The following is a 23,144-nucleotide window of genomic DNA, read 5'->3' as shown; positions in this document are numbered from 1 at the left end:
GCCCCCTGGGAAGGGCATCCCTGGGGACGTGGGGTAACTGGGCGTCGTGGCGGGTGCGCTGGGCTCTCACCGCTTTCCCTCTGCCCTGCAGACATCATCCTGGTGCACTACCAGCCGGTGGGCTTCCTGTGCCTGTCGCACGGCGTGTGCCAGGCCCTGTTTGAGGAGCTGCTGCTCCTGCTCCAGCCTCTGTCCCTGCTGCCCTTCAGCCTGGACCTGCTCTTCGAGCACCACCTGCTGCAGATGGGCAGGGAGCAGCAGCAGCGGAAGGAGCTGCTGCGGGTCAAGCAGGACCTGCTGCTCTCCGTGCACTCCACCCTGCAGCTGATGCGCTCCCGGGGCAGCACCGAGGAGCCGGCCGGCTGGAGCACCGCCCCGGAGCAGGGCCCGGGGAGCGCCGGGGACGAGCGGCTGTCTGCAGGCCAGGGCCAGGAGGGAGCGGCGTGGGAACGGGTCAAGGGGGTGGGCGCATCCTGCGGAGACGGCGCCAGGGAGGAGGAGCAGAGGAAGGCGAAGGAGAGCGCCTGGGAGGGGAAAAAGGACAAGCAGGCCGGCTGGTGGTACCAGCTCATGCAGAGCTCCCAGGTTTACATCGAGGGCTCGGCCGAGGGCTCCAAGTTCATCCGCCCTGAGAAGAAGAAGCAGAAGGCGCCAGGAGCTGCGCCCAGGCTGGCCGAGGGCGGGAAGGCGCCCCCTCCCCGCGAGGGCGTGGTGGAGGGGGCGGAGGCCTGCCCTGTCGCCGAGGGGGCTGTGGAGGAGAAGCCCAAAGCTGCGGCAGAGCCCGGGGAGAAGCCAGGCGAGGCCAGCGAGCGGAGCTGGCCCTCCTGGATGGGGAGCCCCCCGGACTCGGTGCTAGCAGAGCTGAAGCGCAGCAAGGAGAAGGAAAATGGGGCTCCCCACAGACAGGGGGTGGTCGCGCCCCCCATGGCGGAGAGCAGCCCTGGGCCCCCCGACGGCAGCCAGCCCACCAAGTGGGGACACCTGTTCGGGGCTAGGAAAGTGCAGAAGGAGGCCAGGCAGCCCAACAGGTAGGGACGTGAGCCCCGGCTGCAGCGAACGGGCAGGGGGCAGTGCTGGGCCCACTCACCGCCCAGAGCCTCGGGCACAGGCCAGGGGCCGCCCCACAGGAGACGGTTCACCCCAGCCCGTCACCCCCCGAGGTAGCAGGAGGAGCTGAGCTAGCGCGGTCTGGGGCAGAATGGCTCAGGCGAGGGGGCTGTCTGAGCTGGGACGCGCCCCGGGCATCTGCCTTCCCCAGAGGTGGCTGCATTTTGGGGGAGACGTGATCCCTCTGTGGGAGCAGGGCCCGTTGGGGTCTTTCAGGCTAGGAATAGAACCTGTCCCCTCCCCGGCAGGGCCGAGCCGCCCGCCAGGTCCAGCTTCTCCTAGCCCCGGGGCCCCGGGACATGTCCCCGCCTGACTCCGCGCCCTTCCTTTCAGGTTACCCTCTGGCTGGCTGACCCTGGACAGGTCCGTGTTCCAGCTCATGGCCCAGACGGTGGGGGCAGGAATGTGGAGAGAGGCGGCCCCTGAGCCCGAGCGACCGCAGGCGGAGCTGCCCAACGAGCGCCCTGGACAGCAGCTAGCTGGGGGGCTGCCCCCGCAAATCCCCTGGTGAGTGGCGCTGGCCTGTGACGGGGGCAGAACCCCGGGGCGGGTGCGGAGCTCAAGCTGACAAGGGATTGGTTGGGCCCCTTCCATGCAACAGGGCCTAGCACCACCTTCCTCTGGGGGGGGGCGCCCCTTCCTCACCCCCAGCTCCAGGGAATAGGGGAGCTTAGTCCAGTGCCCACTGGGCAGGACCCTCTCCCCGCTGCACGACCATGGAGCTGGCAGCTGTCCATGCCCCATGAGATGAGCCGCAGGCCTCGCTGCACCCCAAACTCCCTTGGGGGGCTGGGCTGCACTTGGTATGCTCTCCACTCGGTGAGAGACACCCCCAAACCCCACCTCAGCACCCCCTGCCCCACGGCTGAGAGACACACCCTGCCCCGCCCCCCAAACCGCAGCCCCTGCCCCACAGCTGAGGAAAACACAGCCAGCCCCAAACCCCACCCCAGCACCCGGTCAGCCCCCTGCCCTGCAGCTGAGAGACACACCCAGCCCCAGCCCCCGAACCCCACCCCAGTGCCCCCTGCCCCCCGGCTGAGAGACACACACCCGGCCCCACACCCCAAACCCCGCCCCAGCACTGCTCCGGGGCAGCCAGGCTGGGAATCATTGCAGTGGGGGTGATGGGGAGGACTGTGATGGGGGGCTGGCAGGGGAGGAGGGTTCTGGGTGCAGGTGCCCCGGCCTGGGGGGGTGTCTCGTTTGCCCCCCCCAGCCGGCACGGCGCCCGCTCCCCAAGGGGCAGAGCAGAGGGCGCCTGTCCTGCGAGCAGCACCAGCCCTGCCATGCGTGACAGGCCTCCCCTCCGCTCTCCCCGCAGCGAGGTGAAAGCGCTTTGCCATCACATTGCCACCGAGGCGGGCCAGCTGAGCTTCACCAAAGGGGCCGTCCTGCGCGTGCTGGCCAAGGTGGACAGCGACTGGCTGCAGTGTGGGCTGGGCTCGCAGAGCGGGCTGGTGCCCATCATGTACGTCACCCACCCGGCGGCCGAGGACTACTGACGGGGCCGGGACGCCGCGCCCAGGACCACGGGGGGACAGACGCCGCTTCTCGCTAGTCCGTACCGTGCCCGCCCTGCCGGACATCCCGTAACCCCGGGGTCGCCTCGCCCGCCCCAGGCACCTGCCCCGGCGGACCCCGCGCCCGGCGCCACCGTGCATGCCGCCCCCCAGGGACTCGCCCGTCACCCCGCTCCGTCTCCGGCCCCGCATGCCCTGGCCCCCTATGTAGCAGGACTCCAGGCGGCGTCGCTCTGCAGCAGGGGCTGCCCAGCCAAGGACCCTGATGGGCTGGGGACGCGCGGGCTCCTGGCTCCCGGACTGGGCAGGGGCTGGCCGCAGGAGACTACAGCCCCCAGCATGCACTGCTCCGGCTCCGTCAGCGCCAGCTGGCCCACCGCATGCGGGCAGGGCCTCTGCGCTGCAGGCCGCCCCCTTGTGGCGTCAGGCGGCATTGCCGAGCTCAGGCCCCTTTTGCTCGGGAGCAGGGGCTCTCGGCCCGGGCCCGATCAGCGCAGGGCTGCGGCCCATGTGACATTCTCAGGGCCATACAGGGGGGCTGTATGGGGTGGCGGGGCCCAGGGGGGACACACGGCAGCTCGGCTGCGGAGCCTGGCTCCAGGGCAGCCCCGGGCGCGCACTGTGCGGGTCCCACAGCATGCATTGTACCCAGCCCGTCGCCAGGGCGGCGCCAGCCCCAGGTCCCGGCCAGCGGCCTGGCACTGCCACGCCACGGGGCCGCCTGCGTCTAGGCCAAAGCCAGTCAGTGTTAGAGGGGGATGCGCCCCCAGGGGGTTAGTTCCAGCCCCGTGCAGACACAGCGCTGCGGGGTGCATGCGTCCCCCCATTTGCTGCTCCAGCCATGGGGCACTGCCTGGGGAGGGGCAGTGGCACAAGGCCATTCCCAGCAGGTGGGGGGGGGAGGGGCAGTGCCCCAGCAGGGGCGGTTGGGGGGCACTCCCAGCATGGCCAGGGCCTGGCTACGGGCTCTCATCTCCGCAAGGGGCAGGCTGTATGATTCAGGCAGGGCCCTGCCTGCGGCTGAGTTCCCAGCCGTGCCTTGGGGGAGGGAGAGCAGGGCCTGGGCCCCCAGCAGGAGGCGCCACTGTCAGTTAACCCTTGTCTTGCCATGCTCACCCCATTCCCAGGGCGGGCACGTGGGCAGTGCCAGGCAGCAGGCAGTATTAGTTCGAGGCTGTGCCAGTATTTGTTGCCAGGATGGTGCTGGTGTCTGGGCAGCGTGATGCCCGGGCTGGCTCCCCCGGGGCCAGGGGCCCACGTCTCGCCAGGTTCCCACCTGCTTGTACATCGCTCGTGGCCGCTGCGCCCTGTGTGCCGTGGCCATTCCCGGAGGGGCGGGGCCGACTTTATTTATTTCTTTATTTATGAGGCATATTAATAAAAAAGGTGCTGACCCAGCTCTCCCCAGCACCCGCCCCCTGATGTCGCCCCCTGCCCCAGAGCACTGCTCCGGGCCTCGGGCCCAGTGGGCTGGCTTTGGGCCCAGTCGGGCTTGGCCCTGCAGCCCGGAGGGGCAGAGCTGCCCTCGGCTCGGGGCAATGCTAGCCCTCGCGCCGTGCTGGCAGTGCCCCCGCCTTGGCACCAGCCCATGTGCAGTGCAGCATCACACGCCGGGGCTGGTGGCACTCCCTGGCGGGGAGGCTGCCCGTGTTGGGTGGGAAAGATTCAGCCAGGGCTGCGGGGCAGGAGCACTGATTTAAACACCCCCCCACCCCCGGGCATGTCCCCGCCGACGGTTTGCAGCGCAGCCGGGCAACATGGAAGGGCAATAGAGTTTGTGGCTCCTTCTCTTTATTGCTCCTGTACACGGTGGGGCAGGCTCCAAACAGCTCCGGGAAGGAACTGGCCCAGCCCCGCTGCTAGTCGGCCATCTGCTTCTCCAGGGTGCTCAGCCCCAGGGCGTTGTGGGTAAGCTGGCCATAGGTGTGGCCAAACTGGAACTTGTAGCCTGCGGACAATGAGAAGGAGCCAGTGAGAGGAGCCCACCTGGGGCAGATGCGGCCCGGTCCCTGGGGCTGCAGCTACGGAAGGCCCAACGTGGGCTGGACAGCACAAAACACCTACCCGGCGGGGGAGCCACCGCCCATGGGCAGGACTGGGCACCCTGTCACTTGGGGCCTTTAGTCTGCATAAAGCCCCTGCCCCAGCCTGGCATTGCCCCCCATGGGCTGTATGAGCCACTGCCTGCAACTCTCTTGGACTCAGCAGCACCGGAGAAGCCCTGCGGGAGGGGTGCAGGACCTGCCAGCTGGGAGGCTGCCCCCTGGGTTTAACTGCTCGCTCGTTCCAGGCGAAGCACGGTAAGCTCCAGGTCAGGCTGATGGCAGCTCTCTCCGCGTGCCAGGGATGCTGTGTTAGGAGCCCACCATGGCTCTGGCAAGGCAAACGGTCAGCCCTGCAGAGGCAGAGCCATGGGCAGCGTTAACCGGCAAATGTCAACGTCTGGAAATTCAATCAGGTCCCCAAAGCCCCTTAACTCTGACCAGTATCCCAGCCCACTATCCCCACCTGGTGGTGTCTAGGGCTCGCTGCATCGTAGCTGAAGGCTATGACCAAGGCTGCATTAATCACCTACCCCATGGACCCCGTGAGCCGGTGCTGAGTGGGGCACGCGGGGGGTTGATCTGAGGCGACCCTCCACCAGCGATGGTCTTTCCCGCACACTGGGCTGCAGGTGCCGATACTGGGCTTGTCTGGCAGTACAGTGAGATGGGATGGGGCTGTGGGCCAGGATGGAGCCGTGGAGAGTTTGGGGGTCCAAATTAAGGGGGTTTGTGGGGGTCTGCTGTGAGTCCTTCCTGGTCTTTCCTTCCATTGGCACTGCAGGAGCCAGCCATGGGTGGGTGCCCACTTTTCTGCAGGGAGTGCCCGTCGTGCTGGCTACTTTGTCCCTTCCTAGCTGGCTGCCCTGGGTCCTTCCCCGGGGCCGCACCGCTCACCTGGGACGTAGCCTGCGTAGTGGGGCAGCAGCCCCATGTCTGTGGGGTACGACTTCAGCAGCGGAGGAAGGACCGTGCTGCCTTTCCCGGCCTCAGGCCTGCTCCCTCTGATCTGGCCAAACTCCACCAGGGCACGGTGGGTGGTCAGCGGGTAGCCTGCCCCGATCAGGAAGCGGGCGCGGGGCACAAAGCCGGTGAAGCCTGCCCAGGTCACAGGAGGATAACCTGAGCCCTGATGCCTGGAAACGAGCCCAGCCCCACCACCGCCTCCCCACAGCGGACTGGCTCTTCCAGACCCAGCAGCCAACGAAGCAGCTGGGGGGCAGACCGTGTGGGTCGTGCCAGGGCCCCTGCAGGGGCAGTACATTCCCACCATACCAGCACCCCAACTCGGGGCACCATGTCACCCCCTCCCGCCCCCCAGCACTGTGGGGGCCCCAGAGCTCTCTGCCAGACCCTGGGTGTGACTGGCGCCGCAGAGGCAGGTCCTTGGCTGGTAGGATGGTTGGTCCTTGCAGGACTCTGGATTAAAGGATGAAGAGGGGGGCTCCTCAGGGCTCCCCCCAACACACTCCCTCCCTTCTGCTCCCCGAATCCCAGCCCACATGCCCAGCCCCAGCCCTGCAGGCTCACCCGAGATGAAGCACTTGTGGGGGTTGTTGTCCTCCATGGAGTAGGGGGAGCCCTGCGGTTGGAAGGCGAAGGGCGATCCGTACGGGGCTGCTGCCGGGCCCGGAGTCCTGTACTTGGCGGTGAGGAGCTGGGGGTGCAGAATGGGGGTCATGACACAGGGGTCCCCGTGGGGGGACGGGTCAGGGAGCGCTGCCCAAGCTGGGTGGGCCGGGCACACGCCACGTGGCAATGCTCTCGCTGTTAGAGGAAGCAGCCAGAGAGCTCCCTGTGCCACCCCAGGCTGGGGCAGACGCTGGTGTAAGAACAGGAGCAGCTAAATAAGCCAAACCCATCGGGCTGAGCGCAGCAGAGCCCACAGGCTAAGCAGGGCCGCTCTTGGCAGGCAGACGTCCAAGGAAACCCCAGGTGCTGCAGGGAGCAGCATGGGGGGGTCAGTAGGGGGCGCTCTCCCCTGGCAGTCAGGGCTGACCCTATTGCCCTGTCTGGGGCTGTGTGGGGTAGGTGCAGAGGGTCCATGGGGTAGGTGCAGGGAGGGTGAAGGGGCATGGGCCTGTCCTGGGCTGTGCGTGGGGTAGGTGCAGAGGGTCCATGGGGTAGGTGCAGGGGTAGTGGGCCTGTCTGGAGCTGTGCGTGGGGTAGGTGCAGGGGTAGTGGGCCTGTCTGGGGCTGTGCGTGGGGTAGGTGCAGAGGGTCCATGGGGTAGGTGCAGGGGTAGTGGGCCTGTCTGGGGCTGTGTGGGGTAGGTGCAGAGGGTCCATGGGGTAGGTGCAGGGGGGGTGAAGGGGCATGGGCCTGTCTGGGGCTGTGTGTGGGGTAGGTGCAGAGGGTCCATGGGGTAGGTGCAGGGGTAGTGGGCCTGTCTGGGGCTGTGTGGGGTAGGTGCAGAGGGTCCATGGGGTAGGTGCAGGGGGGGTGAAGGGGCATGGGCCTGTCTGGGGCTGTGCGTGGGGTAGGTGCAGGGGTAGTGGGCCTGTCTGGGGCTGTGCGTGGGGTAGGTGCAGGGGTAGTGGGCCTGTCTGGGGCTGTGTGTGGGGTAGGTGCAGAGGGTCCATGGGGTAGGTGCAAGGGTAGTGGGCCTGTCCGGGGCTGTACATGGGGGAGGTGCAGAGCGTCCATGGGGTAGGTGCAGGGGGGGTGAAGGGGTGTGGGCCTGTCTGGGGCTGTGTGTGTGGGGTAGGTGCAGAGGGTCCATGGGGTAGGTGCAGAGGGGGTGAAGGGGCATGGGCCTGTCCGGGGCTGTGCATGGGGTAGGTGCAGAGGGTCCATGGGGTAGGTGCAGGGGTAGTGGGCCTGTCCTGGGCTGTGCGTGGGGTAGGTGCAGAGGGTCCATGGGGTAGGTGCAGCGGGGTGGGCCTGTCCGGGGCTGTGCGTGCCGACACTCACTCCCAGCAGAGCAGCCCGGCGTGTCTGTCGGTGGTGAAGGGGTGTCTCTGTTGCTGGGGGGAAGGGGACAGAGCCGATGAGTAACGTCCCCCAAGCTGCCCCGTGAGCCAGAGGGATTCGCCCCCAGAGCACCGAGCTCCACTAGCCCGTGTGGCCTCGCGAGGCGCCCGGCTGGGGCCGCAGGATTGATGGTGGCCAAGCTCCCTGCCCAGGCTGCTCCTTGCTCAGTGCCCCACACACCTGCGTTCTCAGACCCTGGGGACCCTGGAGCAGGCAGGGCACACACCCCCCAGCATGCTGCCAGTGTGGCAGGTGACGGGCCGTGGGCATCCCTGGGGGCAGGGTGCAGTTCCTGGCGTGGCGGGTGACGGGCCGTGGGCACCCTGGGGGCAGGGGCCAGTTCCTGGCGTGGCGGGTGACGGGCCGTGGGCGCCCTGGGGGCGGGGGCCGGTTCCCGGCGTGGCGGGTGACGGGCCGTGGGCGCCCTGGGGGAGGGGGGGCGGTTCCTGGTGTGGCGGGTGACGGGCCGTGGGCACCCAGGAGGCAGGGGGCAGATCCCGGCGTGGTGGGTGACGGGCTGTGGGTGCCCGGGGGGCGGTTCCTGGTGTGGCGCCCTGGGGGCAGGGGTAGGGGGCAGTTCCTGGCGTGGCGGGTGATGGGCCGTGGGTGCCCCTGGGGGCGGGGGGCGGTTCCCGGCGTGGCGGGTGACGGGCCGTGGCGCCCTGGGGGCGGGGGGCGGTTCCCGGCGTGGCGGGTGATGGGCCGTGGGCACCCCTGGGGGCGGGGGGCGGTTCCCGGCGTGGCGGGTGACGGGCCGTGGGCGCCCTGAGGGCAGGGGGCGGTTCCCAGCGTGGCGGGTGACGGGCCGTGGGCGCCCCTGGGGCGGGGGGCGGTTCCCGGCGTGGCGGGTGACGGGCCGTGGGCGCCCATGGGGGCGGGGGGGCGGTTCCCGGCGTGGCGGGTGACGGGCCGTGGGCGCCCCTGGGGCAGGGGGCGGTTCCCGGCGTGGCGGGTGACGGGCCGTGGGCGCCCCTGGGGCAGGGGGCGGTTCCCGGCGTGGCGGGTGACGGGCCGTGGGCGCCCTGGGGGCAGGGGGGCGGTTCCCGGCGTGGCGGGTGACGGGCCGTGGGCGCCCATGGGGGCGGGGGGGCGGTTCCCGGCGTGGCGGGTGACGGTCCGTGGGTGCCCCTGGGGCAGGGGGCGGTTCCCGGCGTGGCGGGTGACGGGCCATGGGTGCCCCTGGGGCGGGGGGCGGTTCCCGGAGTGGCGGGTGACGGGCCGTGGGCGCCCTGGGGGCAGGGGGGCGGTTCCCGGCGTGGCGGGTGACGGGCCGTGGGCGCCCATGGGGGCGGGGGGGCGGTTCCCGGCGTGGCGGGTGACGGGCCGTGGGCGCCCCTGGGGCAGGGGGCGGTTCCCGGCGTGGCGGGTGACGGGCCGTGGGCGCCCCTGGGGCGGGGGGCGGTTCCCGGCATGGCGGGTGACGGGCCGTGGGTGCCCCTGGGGCGGGGGGCGGTTCCCGGCGTGGCGGGTGACGGGCCGTGGGCGCCCATGGGGGCGGGGGGGCGGTTCCCGGCGTGGCGGGTGACGGGCCGTGGGCGCCCCTGGGGCGGGGGGCGGTTCCCGGCGTGGCGGGTGACGGGCCGTGGGCGCCCCTGGGGCGGGGGGCGGTTCCCGGCGTGGCGGGTGACGGGCCGTGGGCGCCCCTGGGGCGGGGGGCGGTTCCCGGCGTGGCGGGTGACGGGCCGTGGGCGCCCCTGGGGGCGGGGGGGCGGTTCCCGGAGTGGCGGGTGACGGGCCGTGGGCGCCCCTGGGGCGGGGGGCGGTTCCCGGCGTGGCGGGTGACGGGCCGTGGGCGCCCATGGGGGCGGGGGGGCGGTTCCCGGCGTGGCGGGTGACGGGCCGTGGGCGCCCATGGGGGCGGGGGGGCGGTTCCCGGCGTGGCGGGTGACGGGCCGTGGGCGCCCCTGGGGCAGGGGGCGCGGTTCCCGGCGTGGCGGGTGACGGGCCGTGGGCGCCCCTGGGGCGGGGGGCGGTTCCCGGCATGGCGGGTGACGGGCCGTGGGTGCCCCTGGGGCGGGGGGCGGTTCCCGGCGTGGCGGGTGACGGGCCGTGGGCGCCCATGGGGGCGGGGGGGCGGTTCCCGGCGTGGCGGGTGACGGGCCGTGGGCGCCCCTGGGGCAGGGGGCGGTTCCCGGCGTGGCGGGTGACGGGCCGTGGGCGCCCTGGGGGCAGGGGGCAATTCCTGGCGTGGCGGGTGACGTGCTGTGGCCCCTGGGGCAGGCAGCAGGGGCAGGCTCCAGGGGGGCAGCAGCAAGATGCCAAGTCGCTCTGGTGACTCACTTTGCCCTTGATGCCCTGGGGCAGCCGCCCTGCCTTCTGCAGCTCCTGCTCCTGGCCTGCGGCTCTCAGCTGCTGCCTGGCAAAGTCCCTCCTGGCCTCCTTGCAGATCTCGGGGTAGGTCTTGGCGAAGAGGTTCTGGGCCCTGGGAATGAATCCTGGGAGCGGGGCGGCCCCAGTGCCCGGAGACGCAGGCGAGATGAGAGGCAGGTTAGTAGCCCAGAGCCCTGCTGTGTGCGGGAGGGCAGGGGAAATAGGGCAGGGGAGAGCTGGGCTCAGGGGTGGGGGAGTCCTGAGGGCCGAGGCAGGGGGTAAGGGGGTGATGCCAGCTGGAGGGGTGTTCCCCGGGCCCAGCCTCGCAGAGCCCAGCTGTGTCATGCTGGGCACTGAGAACAACCCGAGGGAGAGGCACAAAGACAGAGCTGGAATCCACTAAGCGGGCGCTCCGGAGGGGGGGATCCCCAGGGGGTACGGGAGATTTTCGGGGTGTCGGTGGCTACGAAGCAATTCTCTGAGTGCAATCTGGGCCTTCAGGGGGAAAGGGCAGGTCCCCACTTTCTTTTCACAATAACCAGGGGAAATGCCTAGGGTGCCTGGCTAATGCTGCCTGTGGGGCACGGCCAGGGGGCGGCTTTGCCCCACTAGTGGTGTCACCATGGCAGCGTGGCAGGTGGGGGCATCCTGCAGACAACATGGTACAGAGGACTGGCCCCTCTGCTGAGCGGCGCCTCCTGTCGGCTGAGCCCAGCCTGGGGCACAGGGAGAGACGCACGAGAGGGGGCTGCTTGCGGCTCCCCCATGCCAACGGTGTGCCCCGACCCCACTCAGGCTAGCAGGCCGGCCTGGGCTGATCCCGCACGATCCCTCCCGTGGCCCTGGACGGGGAGGGTGCAGCGGCACCAGGTGTGAGCAGAGGCCCTTGGACAGAGCCCGCTGGGTCATGCGCCACACTGAGTCCCCAAGAGGAGGCCCGGTTGCGATTGGGGGAGGCTCCCTGGTGCCCAGCGTGGTCTCCTGGGCGGGGGGAAGGGGGGGGCAGCTCGTGGCATGGATGGAGTCCCTAGGAGAGGCGGGAGCAGTGGCCAGCATGGCTCCCAGGCCCCCACCCCCCTACAGCCGGCCATGGAGCCCAGCGAGCATGGGGGGCAGCTGCCCCGTCTCCCACCTGTGTAGCCTGGGATCACGCAGCATCCCAGCGGCTGAGCTCCTGCCCCCCAGCAGGCCGGCCTCGTCTCCAGCAGCTCCCCTGCCTGCTGCACGGGCTGGGCACCATGGCAGGGCCCAGGGGCGGGCTGCAGCACCAGCTGGCTGGAGCCAGCCACCTCGGGGCTGGTCAGGAGCGGTGAGGTCAGCTGCCCGCAGCTCTCGTTCGGAGGGCAGTACCCGGCGGAGCTGCAAAGGGCACAGGCCGCAGGGCTGAGGCAGGGCCCAGAGCGAACCGCCGCCCCCAACATCCTGGAGCCGCTGAACAAATCCCCAGGGCAGCCGACCCCAGACTCGCCCTGGGGCTGCTGCCCTGTCCCGCGGGGGAGATGCAGCTCCAGGAGCGGGGCCTGGAAGCTCAGATGGCTCCCAGCAGCCGTCAGCCCGGCCCATGGTGGGCTTGGGGCACCTACGGCTGTGCAGGAGGCAGCCGTGACAGCTCAGGGCCGGGGATGCCCATGAGACAGAGCAACGGGGAGCTGGAGCTAGGAGCTGAGCACAGCGGGCACGGGGGGCTCTCCCCTGCCTTCTGCCACGGGGCTGGGCCCGGCCCTGGGGGCAGACAGGGTGTTGGGCTCTCCCCCATCTCAAGGCGCCAGCGGCCCTGGCAGTGTGGGTAGGGCCGGGCGCAGCCTGCCCAGTGCCTCCGTGCCAGGGGGGTCTGTGTGCCACGGGGCCAGCTGCGTGGGGAGAGATTGCCTGGGACAGCGATCCTTTCCTGGGAGGGAGGCGGGAGCCGTGGGGGGAAAGCTGCAACCCCCCCTGCACCCCAACTCTGCTCCACTCCCCCTCCTGCCCCTTCCCACCCGCTCTACTCCCCCTGCCCCTCCCCTCCCGCACTCTGCTCTGCTCCCCCTCCTGCCCCTTCCCACCCACTCTGCTCCCCCTGCCCCTCCCCTCCCCCACTCTGCTCTGCTCCCCCTCCTGCCCCTTCCCACCCACTCTGCTCCCACTGCCCCTCCCCTCCCCCACTCTGCTCCCCCTCCTGCCCCTTCCCACCCACTCTGCTCCCCCTGCCCCTCCCCTCCCGCACTCTGCTCTGCTCCCCCTCCTGCCCCTTCCCACCCACTCTGCTCCCCCCGCCCCTCCCCCTTCTGCCCCTCCCCTCCCCCACTCTGCTCTGCTCCCCCTCCTGCCCCTGCCCCCCGCTCCCCCCACTCTCCTCTGCTCCCCGCGCCCCTCCCGCTCCTGCCCCTTCCCTCCCCCCCCGTTGCTCACCCCTCCCCCTCCTGCTGCTCGAGGCTTCTCGCTCCCGCTCCGGCCAGCTGGGCTCGGCGTCCTGTTGCCATGGCAACCCCCGCACGCAGCGCCGAGCCTGGCAGGCACCAATCGCAGGGCGCGCCGGGTCCCTGCAGGCCCCCCCCCCGGGACACCCCCCCATGCAATGCTTCCCCCACCCCCGGGAGTGCGCCGGGTCCCGGCTCCCTGCAGCCCCCCCCCCCCGGGACACCCCCCCATGCAATGCCCCCCCCCCGGGAGTGCGCCGGGTCCCGGATCCCTGCAGCCCCCGCGCCCCGCAGGGCGCAGCGCGGGCGGGGCAGATCCTCCCCTTACCCGGGGCCGTGGTGCGGGTCGGGGCTCGCCAGGCTGCGGCCGAGCTTGGGGGCGAAGGCGGCGGCCATGGCCCGCGGGCGGCCGGGTGCTGCGGGCGGCGTCGGGCGGAGCAGACGGTGCCCCGGGGACACGAGCCGGGGACAGCGCCCGACCCCGGTGGGCTGGCCCGGGCCACACGGGCAGGGCGAGGCCCGGCTGCCCGGAGCGGAGGCTGGAGCCGAGCGCCCAGGGCAGGGGGCTGGGGGGGGGGGGTGCCATGCACCCCTCCCAGCCCACACGCCCGCTGGGGAAGGCCAGGCAGGTGGCTCCATGCGGAACAGGACCTGCAGCCCCAGCTTGCTGCCCCCCAAGGCATGAGGTGGGTGGGGAGAGAAGCCAGCGCTCTCCTGGCCGGGCTGGAAGGTGCCAGCATGGCAGTTGTCACGGAGTGTGGGGGAGTCCAGGCCCTGCACCCCTCTTCCTGGGACTCACTGTGACTCTCAGCCAGCCAGTCAAACCGAAGGTTTATTGGACAACAGGAACACAGTCCAAAACAGTGCTTGTGCGTACCCCCAGGACCCCTCAGTTAAGTCCTTCTCGGGGAGCGGGGAGCTTAAACCCCAGCCCTGGGGTTCCCTGCGTTCCTCCACCCAGCACCAAACTGAAACTAAACCTCCCCCAGCAGGCTCCCTGCTGCAGCCTCCGTCCACATTCCTGGGCAGAGGTGTTACCTCCCCCTCCCCCTCCCCCTCCTGGCTCAGGTGACAGGCTCTCAGGTCTCCCGTCCCCAGGGCACATTCCCAGGTCAACACTCCCCCCTCCCTGCTGCATCAGATCCTCACATCTCTCCCCCCTTCGAGACTGAACTGAGCGGGGTCACTGTGACCAGTGACCTGGGGAAGTTCGGGGCCCCCTCTCCGGGACAGCGCATCCGCTATCAGGTTGGCACTTCCCTTCACGTGGACCACGTCCATGTCATAATCATAGAATATCAGGGTTGGAAGGGACCTCAGGAGGTCATCTAGTCCAACCCCCTGCTCAAAGCAGGACCAATCCCCAATCAAATCATCCCAGCCAAGGCAGGCTCCATCTCAGGAGCTTGGCGTTGGCTCCTTTCATCTGGTGCAGCCAGGTCAGGGGAGAGTGGTCGGTGTAGACGGTGAAGTGTCGCCCGAAGAGATAGGGCTCTAGTTTCTTGAGGGCCCACACCATGGCCAGGCACCCCTTCTCGATGGCCACGTAGTGTTGCTCCCGGGGTAGCAACTTCTTGCTCGGGTACACGATGGGGTGTCTCTCCCCCTTTTCATCCTCCTGCATTAACACCGCCCCCAGTCCCGTGTCTGAGGCGTCGGTGAACACCACAAGGGGCTTGTCAAAGTCTGGGTTTGCCAGAACTGGGCCACGGACCAGAGCCTCCTTCAGTGCCCGGAAAGCCTCCTGGCACTGCTTGGTCCAGACCACCTTGTCTGGCTTCCCCTTCTTGCACAGCTCAGTGATGGGGGTGGCGATGGCGCTAAAGTGGGGCACAAATCTTCGGTAGTATCCTGCCATCCCAATAAAGGCTTGGACCTGCTTTTTGGTGTGGGGAGCGGGCCAGTCTCTGATCACCTCCACCGTGGCCGGTTCTGGCTTTAGGCGGCCGCTCCCCACCCAATGGCCCACGTAAGATACTTCCGCCATCCTCACCTTGCACTTCTCCGCTTTTACAGTCAGCCCAGCCCCCTGGAGTCGGTCCAGCACTTGTCTAACCTGGGACACGTGGTCCTCCCAGGTCTGGCTAAAGACACAGATGTCGTCAATATACGCCACGGCAAAACTCTCCATCCCCCTCAGGAGCTGGTCCACCAGGCGCTGGAAGGTGGCTGGCGCTCCCTTGAGGCCGAAAGGCAGGGCCAGGAACTCATAGAGCCCCAGAGGGATGATAAAGGCCGATTTCAGCCGGGCATCTGCATGCAGCAGCACTTGCCAGTAGCCCTTTGTAAGGTCCATGGTGGTAAGGTACCGAGCTCCTCCCAGCTTGTCTAGGAGCTCGTCCGGCCTGGGCATGGGGTAGGCATCATGGGGTAGGTGCCAGGCGCTGCACAGACACAGAGCGAGAGAGAGACAGGCCCTGCCCCGGCTGAGAACAGAGCCCCGGGGGCCAGGCGCTGCACAGACAAACAGCGAGAGACAGGCCCTGCCTCAAAGAACTCCGGCTACAACTGCACGTCACACTGAGGGTGGAAGACGGGAAGAGTGGCTGTTATGACCCCATTTCAGGGGTGGGGAATTGAGGCCCAGGGTCCAATACATGACAGCTTGTTCCTCTCCCTCCTCCCCTCCCTATTCTTTGCTCAGCCAATAGGAATGCAGAGGTGTAGCTGGATGAGCCAATAGCAGGGCTGGGAGCCTCCGCAGCACTTTTTCATAGAAGATCAGGGCTGGAAGGGAACTCAGGAGGTCATCGAGTCCAACCCCCTGCTCAAAGCAGGACCAACACCAACTAAATCAGCCCAGCCAGGGCTTTGTCAAGTCTGACCTTAAAAACTTTTAAGGAAGGAGATTCCATCACCTCCCTAGGTAACGCATTCCAGTGTTTCACCACCCTCCTAGTGAAACAGTGTTTCCTAATATCCAACCTAGACCTCCCCCACTGGAACTTGAGACCATTACTCCTCGTTCTGTCATCTGCTGCCACTGAGAACAGCCAAGCTCCATCCTCTTTGGAACCCCCCTTTCAGGTAGTTGAAGGCTGCTATCAAATCCCCCCTCACTCTTCTCTTCTGCAGACTAAATAACCCCAGTTCCCTCAGCCTCTCCTCATAAATCATGTACCCCAGCCCCCTAATCATTTTCGTTGCCCTCCGCTGGACTCTCTCATGGTCACTGCTGCCCAGGTTGCCACCCACTTATACTTCCCCTACCAATTCTTCCCTGTTTGTGAGCTGCAGGTCAAGAAGAGCTCTGTCCCTAGTTGGTTCCCCCAGCACTTGCACTAGGAAATTGTCCCCAACATTTTCCAAAAACTTCCTGGATTGTCTGTGTACCGCTGTATTGTTCTCCCAGCAGATATCGGGGTGATTGAAGTCCCCCATGAGAACCAGGGCCTGTGATCTGGAAACTTCTGTTAGTTGTCCGAAGAAAGCCTTGTCCACCTCCTCCCCCCAGTCTGGTGGTCTATAGCAGATGCCCAACACAACATCACCCTTGTTGCTCTTGCCTCTAAAATTCACCCAAAGACTTGCAACAGGCCGTTCTCCAGTTTCATACCGGAGCTCTGAGCAATCAGACCGCTCCCTTACATACAGTGCAACTCCCCCACCTTTTCTCCCCCACCTGTCCTTCCTGAACAGTTTATACCCATCTATGACGGTGCTCCAGTCACGCAAGTTACCCCACCAAGTCTCTGTTATTCCAATCACATCATAGTGCTTTGATTGTGCCAGGACTTCCAGTTCTTCCTGCTTGTTTCCCAGGCTTCTTGCATTCATGTACAGACACTTAAGATAACTAGCTGATCGCCCTGCTTTCTCAGTATGAATCAGGAGGCCTCCCCTGCTGCACCCTCCTCCTTGTGCTTTCTCCCAGTATCCCACTTACCTCTGGGCTTAGGTCACCATCCCCCAGCGAACCTAGTTTAAAGCCCTCCGTGCTAGGTTAGCCAGCCTGCCTGTGAAGATGTTCTTCCCTCTCTTCATTAGGTGGATCCCATCTCTTCCTAGTAATCCTTCTTCCTAGAACAACATCCCATGGTCAAAGAATCCAAAGCCCTCTCTCTGAGATCACCTGTGCAACCCTGCATTTACCTCCACAATTTGATGGTCCCCACCTGGCCCTTTTCCTTCAACAGGGAGGATGGATGAGAACACAACTTGCACCTGAAACTCCTTTATCCTTCTTCCCAGAGCCATGTAGTCTGCAGTGACCTGCTCAAGGTCATTCTTGGCAGTATCATTAGTGTCCATGTGGAGAAACAGGAAGGGATAGCAGTCCGAGGGCTTGATCAATCCTATTCAATTTATTCATAAATGATCTGGAGAAAGGGGTAAACAGTGAGGTGGCAAAGTTTGCAGATGATACTAAACTGCTCAAGATAGTTTAAGACCAAAGCAGACTGAAGAACTTCAAAAAGATCTCACAAAACTAAGTGATTGAGCAACAAAATGGCAAATGAAATTTAATGTTGATAAATGTAAAGTAATGCACGTTGGAAAAAATAACCCCAACTATACATGCAATATGATGGGGGCTAATTTAGCTACAACTAATCAGGAGAAAGATCTTGGAGTCATCGTGGATAGTTCTCTGAAGGTGTCCATGCAGTGCGCAATGGCAGTCAAAAAAGCAAACGGGATGGTAGGAATCATTAAAAAAGGGATAGAGAATAAGACGGAGAATATCTTATTGCCCTTATATATATCCATGGTACATCCACATCTTGAATACTGCGTACAGGTGTGGTCTCCTCATCTCAAAAAAGATATACTGGCATTAGAAAAGGTTCAGAAAAGGGCAACTAAAATGATGAGGGGTTTGGAACAGGTCCCATCTGAGGAGAGATTAAAGAGGCTAGGACTTTTCAGCTTGGAAAAGAGGAGACTAAGGGGGGATATGAGAAAGGTCTATAAAATTATGAGTGGTGTGGAGAAAGTGAATAAGGAAAAGTTATTTACTTGTTCCCATAATATAAGAACCAGGGGCCAAATGAAATTAGTGGGCAGCAGGTTTAAAACAAATAAAAGGAAGTTCTTCTTCACTCACCGCACAGTCAACCTGTGGAACTCCTTGCCTGAGGAGGTTGTGAAGGCTAGGACTATAACAGGGTTTAGAAGAGAACTAGATAAATTCATGGAGGTTAAGTCCATTAATGGCTATTAGCCAGGATGGGTAAGGAATGGTGTCCCCAGCCTCTGTTTGTCAGAGGTGGAGATGGATGGCAGGAGAGAGATCACTAGATCATTACGTGTTAGGTTCACTCCCTCTGGGGCATCTGGTATTGGCCACGGTCGGTAGACAGGATACTGGGCTGGCTGGACCTTTGGTCTGACCCAGTCTGGCCATTCTTATGATCAGTTTCAGCAAACACTCCATCATATCATGAATTCTAGCTCCAGGCAAGCAGCACAATTCTTGAGTTTCCCAGTCTGGACGGCAGATGGATGACTCCGTCCCTGTCTCCTCCTCTTGGGAGTGATGGTGGTGGAACCCCCATCCCTAGGACACAACATCCCATGCCTTCCGGTCAATGGGGTCTCCTTCTGATCCCTTCCCTCAGGTGACTCTTCCAAACCATTCTCTGCCGTAGTACCTGTGCAGAGAGCCTGAAAATGGTTTCTTACCTCTATCTGCATTGGGAGTACATGGGTTCTCCTCTTTCTTCTGCTGGAGGTCACATGCTACCAATTTTCTTCCCCGTTCTGCACTGCCCTCTCTGATTCTTCAGCACGTTGTGCCTGCAGTACTAAACACTGACTTCTATCCAGAAAGTCTTCATTTTCTCTGATGCAGTGCAGGGTTGATGCTTGGGTCTCTAGTCCTTTAACCTTCTCTTTCAGTATGGAGACCACCTTGCACTTCATACAGACGAAGTCGCTTCTATCCTCTGGGAGAAAGACAAACACGGCACATCCTGTTTAGGTCACAACAGCTGATCGCACACTATCCATATTGTCTTCCTTCTAAGAGCCTCTTCAAATGTTGTATTTACTGCTCACAGAAGCCCAAAAGGCAAAAAACTCTGTGGGAACTTCCCCTAGGCCGGTAGTTCTCAAACTTTTGTACTGGTGACCCCTTTCACATAGGAAGCCTTTATAAATTAAAAAACACTTTTTTATATATTTAACACCATTATAAATGCTGGAGGCAAAGCTGGGTTTGGGGTGGAGGCTGGCAGCTTGTGATCCCCTGTGTAATAACCTCCCGAGCCCAGTTTGAGAACCCCTGCCCTAGACGTCCTCCCAGACAAACTCCCTCGGGTTTTGAAACAAACCTGCTCGGGGAGGGAGAGGAGGGGAAAGCTCTGTGCTTAGGTCAGAAGATGCTTGCTGCAGATTTCATCCTGAGCTGCCATTCACCTTCCCATGGCGACATGTCACAAAGGCAGGAGCCAGCCCCTTGTGGCACCAGTAGGCACAGGGCTTCTCAGGCAGGGGAGGGGGCTGCTGCCCTTGGCACATTCGGGGGTAATTACCCCTCAGCCAGCCCCGCTTTGGAAGTTTCAGGCTGCAAGAGCAGCATTGAGGCATGACCACCGGGGATCTTTCCCTGCTGGGAAGAAACAAACGTGCTGTCACACCACAAAGATGGTTCAAATTACACTTAAAACTTTCCCATTTTTTCCAGTGCTCTAATTTTGTGTGTGACTGGCAGTACCCCAGTATCAGGGGGTTGCTGTGTCAGTCTGTATCCACAAAAACAACAGGGAGTCCGGTGGCACCTTAAAGACTAACAGATTTATGTGAGCATAAGAGTTGTGGGTAAATAACCCACTTCTTCGGATGTAAAGCTTATGGCCAAATAAATCTAGTACCCCAGTGTGGTCATTTATTCCAAGATTTAGTCCCACCTGTCTGTGGGAGGCTTTGGGTCAGGTCACCAGGCAGGTCCATACAGGCTCTGACACAGAAACACGGATTCCTCTGGGAATGCCTTGATCTTACCAGATCTCCCCAGGGTTGCACATTTCTATGACCTTTCCCCTAGAATACCTTTTGAGGAGCTGCCGGTCCTTTGCATGTGCAGACACAGGCACCTGCTGCCTTCAAGCAGCCATCGTGTAGCTGTAGGTTTGCTGTGCGGTACGGCCGCCTCTTCCAGCTGGGGAATCGTCTGAGCTCCTACTTACTTACTCTGTAATATTTCTGAGGGTGGCGGAGACTCACAAACTCAAGTACCATCCATGAATGTCACGGAGGTGATGTTTACTCTCTCAAATCCTTCCAGCAACACTCTAGAAACCACCTTCCAACTGAATCCTTTGTATTTTTCAGAACGATTTGTAGAACCCCTTCAATGCACAGAAACCCAAGCCAATCTGAACACTCTGTAAGATTTGGCTGCCAAACCTTGCTCGTTATGGATCCATGCTGCTAACATCCTCCATTATTTACTTACATTCTAGAGAGTGATTTTTAAGAGATCTTTTTCCCCAAAGTTTGGTACCTCAGCTACTGAGCCATCACCAATTTCATTCCCCCCCCCCCCGACCTTCGTTTGTTAATTAATGCACATACTGTCTCTCTAATACTATTTCCTCCCTTGACAAACTTATAAATCTTCATCTTAACCCCTCTAGTTTAGCATCAGCTCATTTATGTTGGTGGTGAACGACCAGGTTACAACACATAGTCTGAAAATTTCTTTCATGATGCATTAGAAAGATCTCCAAGAATATCATGGCCAAGAATAATCTAGAGATCCTTCTGTCACTGGACTGGCCCTCTATAGGACAGAAACCACTTCAGCCAGGGGGTGCTGCATCCCCGCCCCCCTAGTTCCAGCACCTATAACTTAGTTTTAAAATAAAAAAAAGTTATAAAACCCTAGACTACAAGAAAGGTTCCAAACCCCTTTTTAAAAGGCTACGTATCGGACTGAAAATAGTTCTTAGACCAAGATTCCTGGGCCGTGTTTGAAACCCAGACATTGGAGCACCAGGACACTGAAAGTGAAATGAATTAAAAGCAGCAGAACTGATCTTTTCCCCATTGTCTACACTTAGAGAAATGCAGAAAGTGGAGCACAGAAGTAGTTACCAACTACATTTAAAATTCTTTCATTCGTAGTGGCCTAAATCAGTGTTGTCGTCCTTATTATCTGCTAGTCAGTCGTGCATCGTGGCAAGTGGGCGAAGTACGGTGTGATGAAGTCACAGTGGGACTGTTCTTAAAGTTTTCTCTGAATACTGTGTGGGTGCCTCAGTTTCCCGTATGCCTTTCTTAAGTAACTAGGTGGTGGGATAAGGGTGTGTGATCGTTGCAGAGCCCTAGTGGGCAGGTGTGTGCAGGGGTCTGGACACAGAGAATGGCCGACACCCTGTTTCCTGGCAGCTGATGGCCTGGGCCCTTCCCCCCTGCAAAGGTGGGAGCTAAAGGGTTGGAGAACAAAGAGATCAGGTGGCCTCCTGGCCGGAGAAAGAGACAAAGGCCAGAGGAGGGGCTGGAGGGGGTTTCAGTTTAGAGCTTGCTGGGGAAATGGAGGGAGGCCCAGAACTGGGCTCCCTAAAACCCCCCATGATGGACCTGACTGAGGGGTCCTGTTCTCTGTACCTACAAGCTCTGTTTTAGACCATGTTCCTGTCGTCTAATAAACCTTCTGTTTTACTGGCTGGCTGAGAGTCCCGTCTGACTGCGGAGTTGGGGGGCAGGACCCTCTGGCTTCCCCAGGACCCCGCCTGAGCGGACTCGCTGTGGGAAGCACATGGAGGGGCAGAGGATGCTGAATGCTCTGAGGTCAGACCCAGGAAGGTGGAAGCCGGGTGAGCTTCTTTTCCTGCAGACAATCTGCTGCCAGAGAGGAGGCTCCCCCAGAGTCCTGACTGGCTTCGTATGGAGCAGGTCCAGAGCATCGCCCGGGGACTCCGTGACATACGGAAACAGATTGGGCCAGTTTGGGGCTACTTAAGTGACTTTACGCTATCAATGCAGTAGAAATCTGGCAACTTCAGGCTGCAAGAGCAGCGCTGCAGAATAGAGCACCTGTAACCTTTCCCTGCTGCGAAGAAACAAGCATGAGCTGCCACCACCACAAATAGTGTTTAAATTACACTTAAAGCTTGGCCATTTTTTCCAGCTCTCCAATTTTGCAGTGAACGGCAGTGCCCCAGCGTGGCCATTCATTCTGCCATTTAGTCCCACATGCCTGTGGGAGTCTTTCCTTTGCTTTGCGTCAGGTCCATAGGCTCTGACTCAGCAACACCGATTCCTCTGCGAATGCTGGGATTTCACCAAATCTCCTTTTCCCAGATACCTTTTGAGGAGCTGCTGCCCCTCAACTGCTGCCCTCAAACAGCCATTTTGCAGCTTTCTGCTGTGTCTCCTCCTCTTCCAGCTGGCAAATATTCTTCTCTCCGGTTGTATTTACTGTTTAACATTTCTGAGGCTGGCAGAGTCCCACAGACAGGGGGAACATCCATGAATGTCACTGCGGTGATGTTTACTCTCCCAAATCCTCCCAGCAAAGCTCTAGAAACCTCCTTCCAACTGAATCCTTTGTATTTATCAGAACGATTTGTATAACCCGTCAGTGCACAGAAGCCCAAGGCAATTGGTAAGATTTGGCTGCCAAAATGTGTTTGTTATAGATCTATGCTGTGAACATCCATCGTTTAATTACACTCTAGATAGTGATTCTTTTGAAGGGTATAGACCCTAGTGTTAATAAAAAGATTGTTAAATAAAGAGATTGGGCTATGTGGGGCTAGTTTTTAAGTGACTGGGGACTATTGACGCAGTAGAAAGTAGCACATGAGTAAAGTTCCCCCCTCGACCAAATTCTGAAGTGGCCCCGCTGGGCGGGGAGTCAATGGCAGAGAACTGCCCTCACATTTCTGGGGACCCTAGGCCAGATCCTAGCCACCAGCCCAGCTGCCCTTTCTTAGCAGGCGTGTGATTCTTTGCAGGAGGCAGGGTCTGGGCATTGCTGGGGTTAGTTTATTCATTGATTCCCAGGCCTGTTCCTTTGAGCACGGGTTCCTAACTATGCCCCTTCCGTCAGTGTAACCCTATCCTGGTCCCTATAAAGGGTTTGTTTCTTCTCACAACTGGTTGGTCCTTGGTTCCTTTTAAAGGAAACATTAATGTAAGCGAGGCTGTCGGGGCTGGATGTTCATTCCCCCGCCTGCTGGTGGAGGCGGTGTGTGTTCAGAACATCAGCGAGCTAAGGGGGGGGACCAGCCGTCAGTGCCAAGCGCACAAAGAACCCAGGAGCAGCATTCCTACTAGTCTCTTCCACCCGCATACCGTGTGACACGCCACCTCCGTATTGGTGCACATAACAAAATTCATGTGGCGGAGGTGGGGCCGAGGGGTTCGGAGTGTGGGAGGGGGCTCAGAGCTGGGGCAGAGGGTTGGGGTGGGGTGGGGGGGTGAGGGTTCTGGCTGGGGGTGTGGGCTCTGGGGTGGGGCCAGGGATGAGGGGTTTGGGGCATGGGCGGGGGCTCAGAGCTGGGGCAGAGGGTTGGGGTGGGGGGGGTGAGGGTTCTGGCTGGGGGTGCGGGCTCTGGGGTGGGGCCAGGGATGAGGGGTTTGGGATGCAGGCTGCCACGGGGCTATGGCGGGGAGAGAGGACTCCCCCCAGCTCTCTCTCTCTCCCTGCAGCAGCACCTGGGCCGAGGGAGAGGGGCTCCTCTCCCCGGCAGCTCCGGCGGGGCCTGGGCCAGGACACCTGTGCGGCCCTAAATAGCCGGCTGCGAGGCCGTGCAGCTTATAGGGAACCTAGCCCAGGACCCATTGATCCAGGGGTGGGGGGCACTTAGGGGACAGCCCCACGCCTAGGGGTCAGGAGGCTC

At 62.6% G+C, this 23,144-nt stretch overlaps 2 protein-coding genes across 8 annotated transcripts in view; one reads left to right on the top strand and one right to left on the bottom strand.

Annotated features, from left to right (window-relative positions):
- RUSC2 (RUN and SH3 domain containing 2) overlaps positions 1-3,526 on the top strand; it is an 86,946-nt gene extending 83,420 nt beyond the window's left edge. For all 7 annotated transcript variants that reach the window (XM_074952207.1, XM_074952209.1, XM_074952212.1 and 4 more), the window contains 3 exons: positions 92-1,028; positions 1,441-1,614; positions 2,432-3,526. In XM_074952207.1, coding sequence (XP_074808308.1) covers positions 92-1,028; positions 1,441-1,614; positions 2,432-2,612 — 1,292 coding nt within the window. In that variant the 3' untranslated portion in view covers positions 2,613-3,526. The remainder of the gene's footprint in view (positions 1-91; positions 1,029-1,440; positions 1,615-2,431) is intronic.
- Positions 3,527-4,391: 865 nt separating this feature from the next.
- CIMIP2B (ciliary microtubule inner protein 2B) lies at positions 4,392-12,427 on the bottom strand. The gene is made up of 6 exons (XM_074952213.1): positions 12,344-12,427; positions 11,088-11,314; positions 9,926-10,080; positions 6,203-6,329; positions 5,570-5,770; positions 4,392-4,578 (listed from the first exon to the last, which is right to left on the bottom strand). Exons 1-6 carry the CDS (start codon positions 12,412-12,414, stop codon positions 4,490-4,492), a joined length of 870 nt encoding a protein of 289 aa, XP_074808314.1. The 5' UTR covers positions 12,415-12,427; the 3' UTR covers positions 4,392-4,489.
- Between the last annotated feature and the right edge of the window lie 10,717 nt (positions 12,428-23,144).

Source organism: Natator depressus, chromosome 5 (genome assembly GCF_965152275.1).
Source record: "Natator depressus isolate rNatDep1 chromosome 5, rNatDep2.hap1, whole genome shotgun sequence".
NCBI classification, from domain to species: Eukaryota; Metazoa; Chordata; order Testudines; family Cheloniidae; genus Natator; species Natator depressus.
The sequence above is the reverse complement of the archived record's forward strand: the minus strand, read 5'-3'. Positions and strand labels throughout refer to the sequence as shown.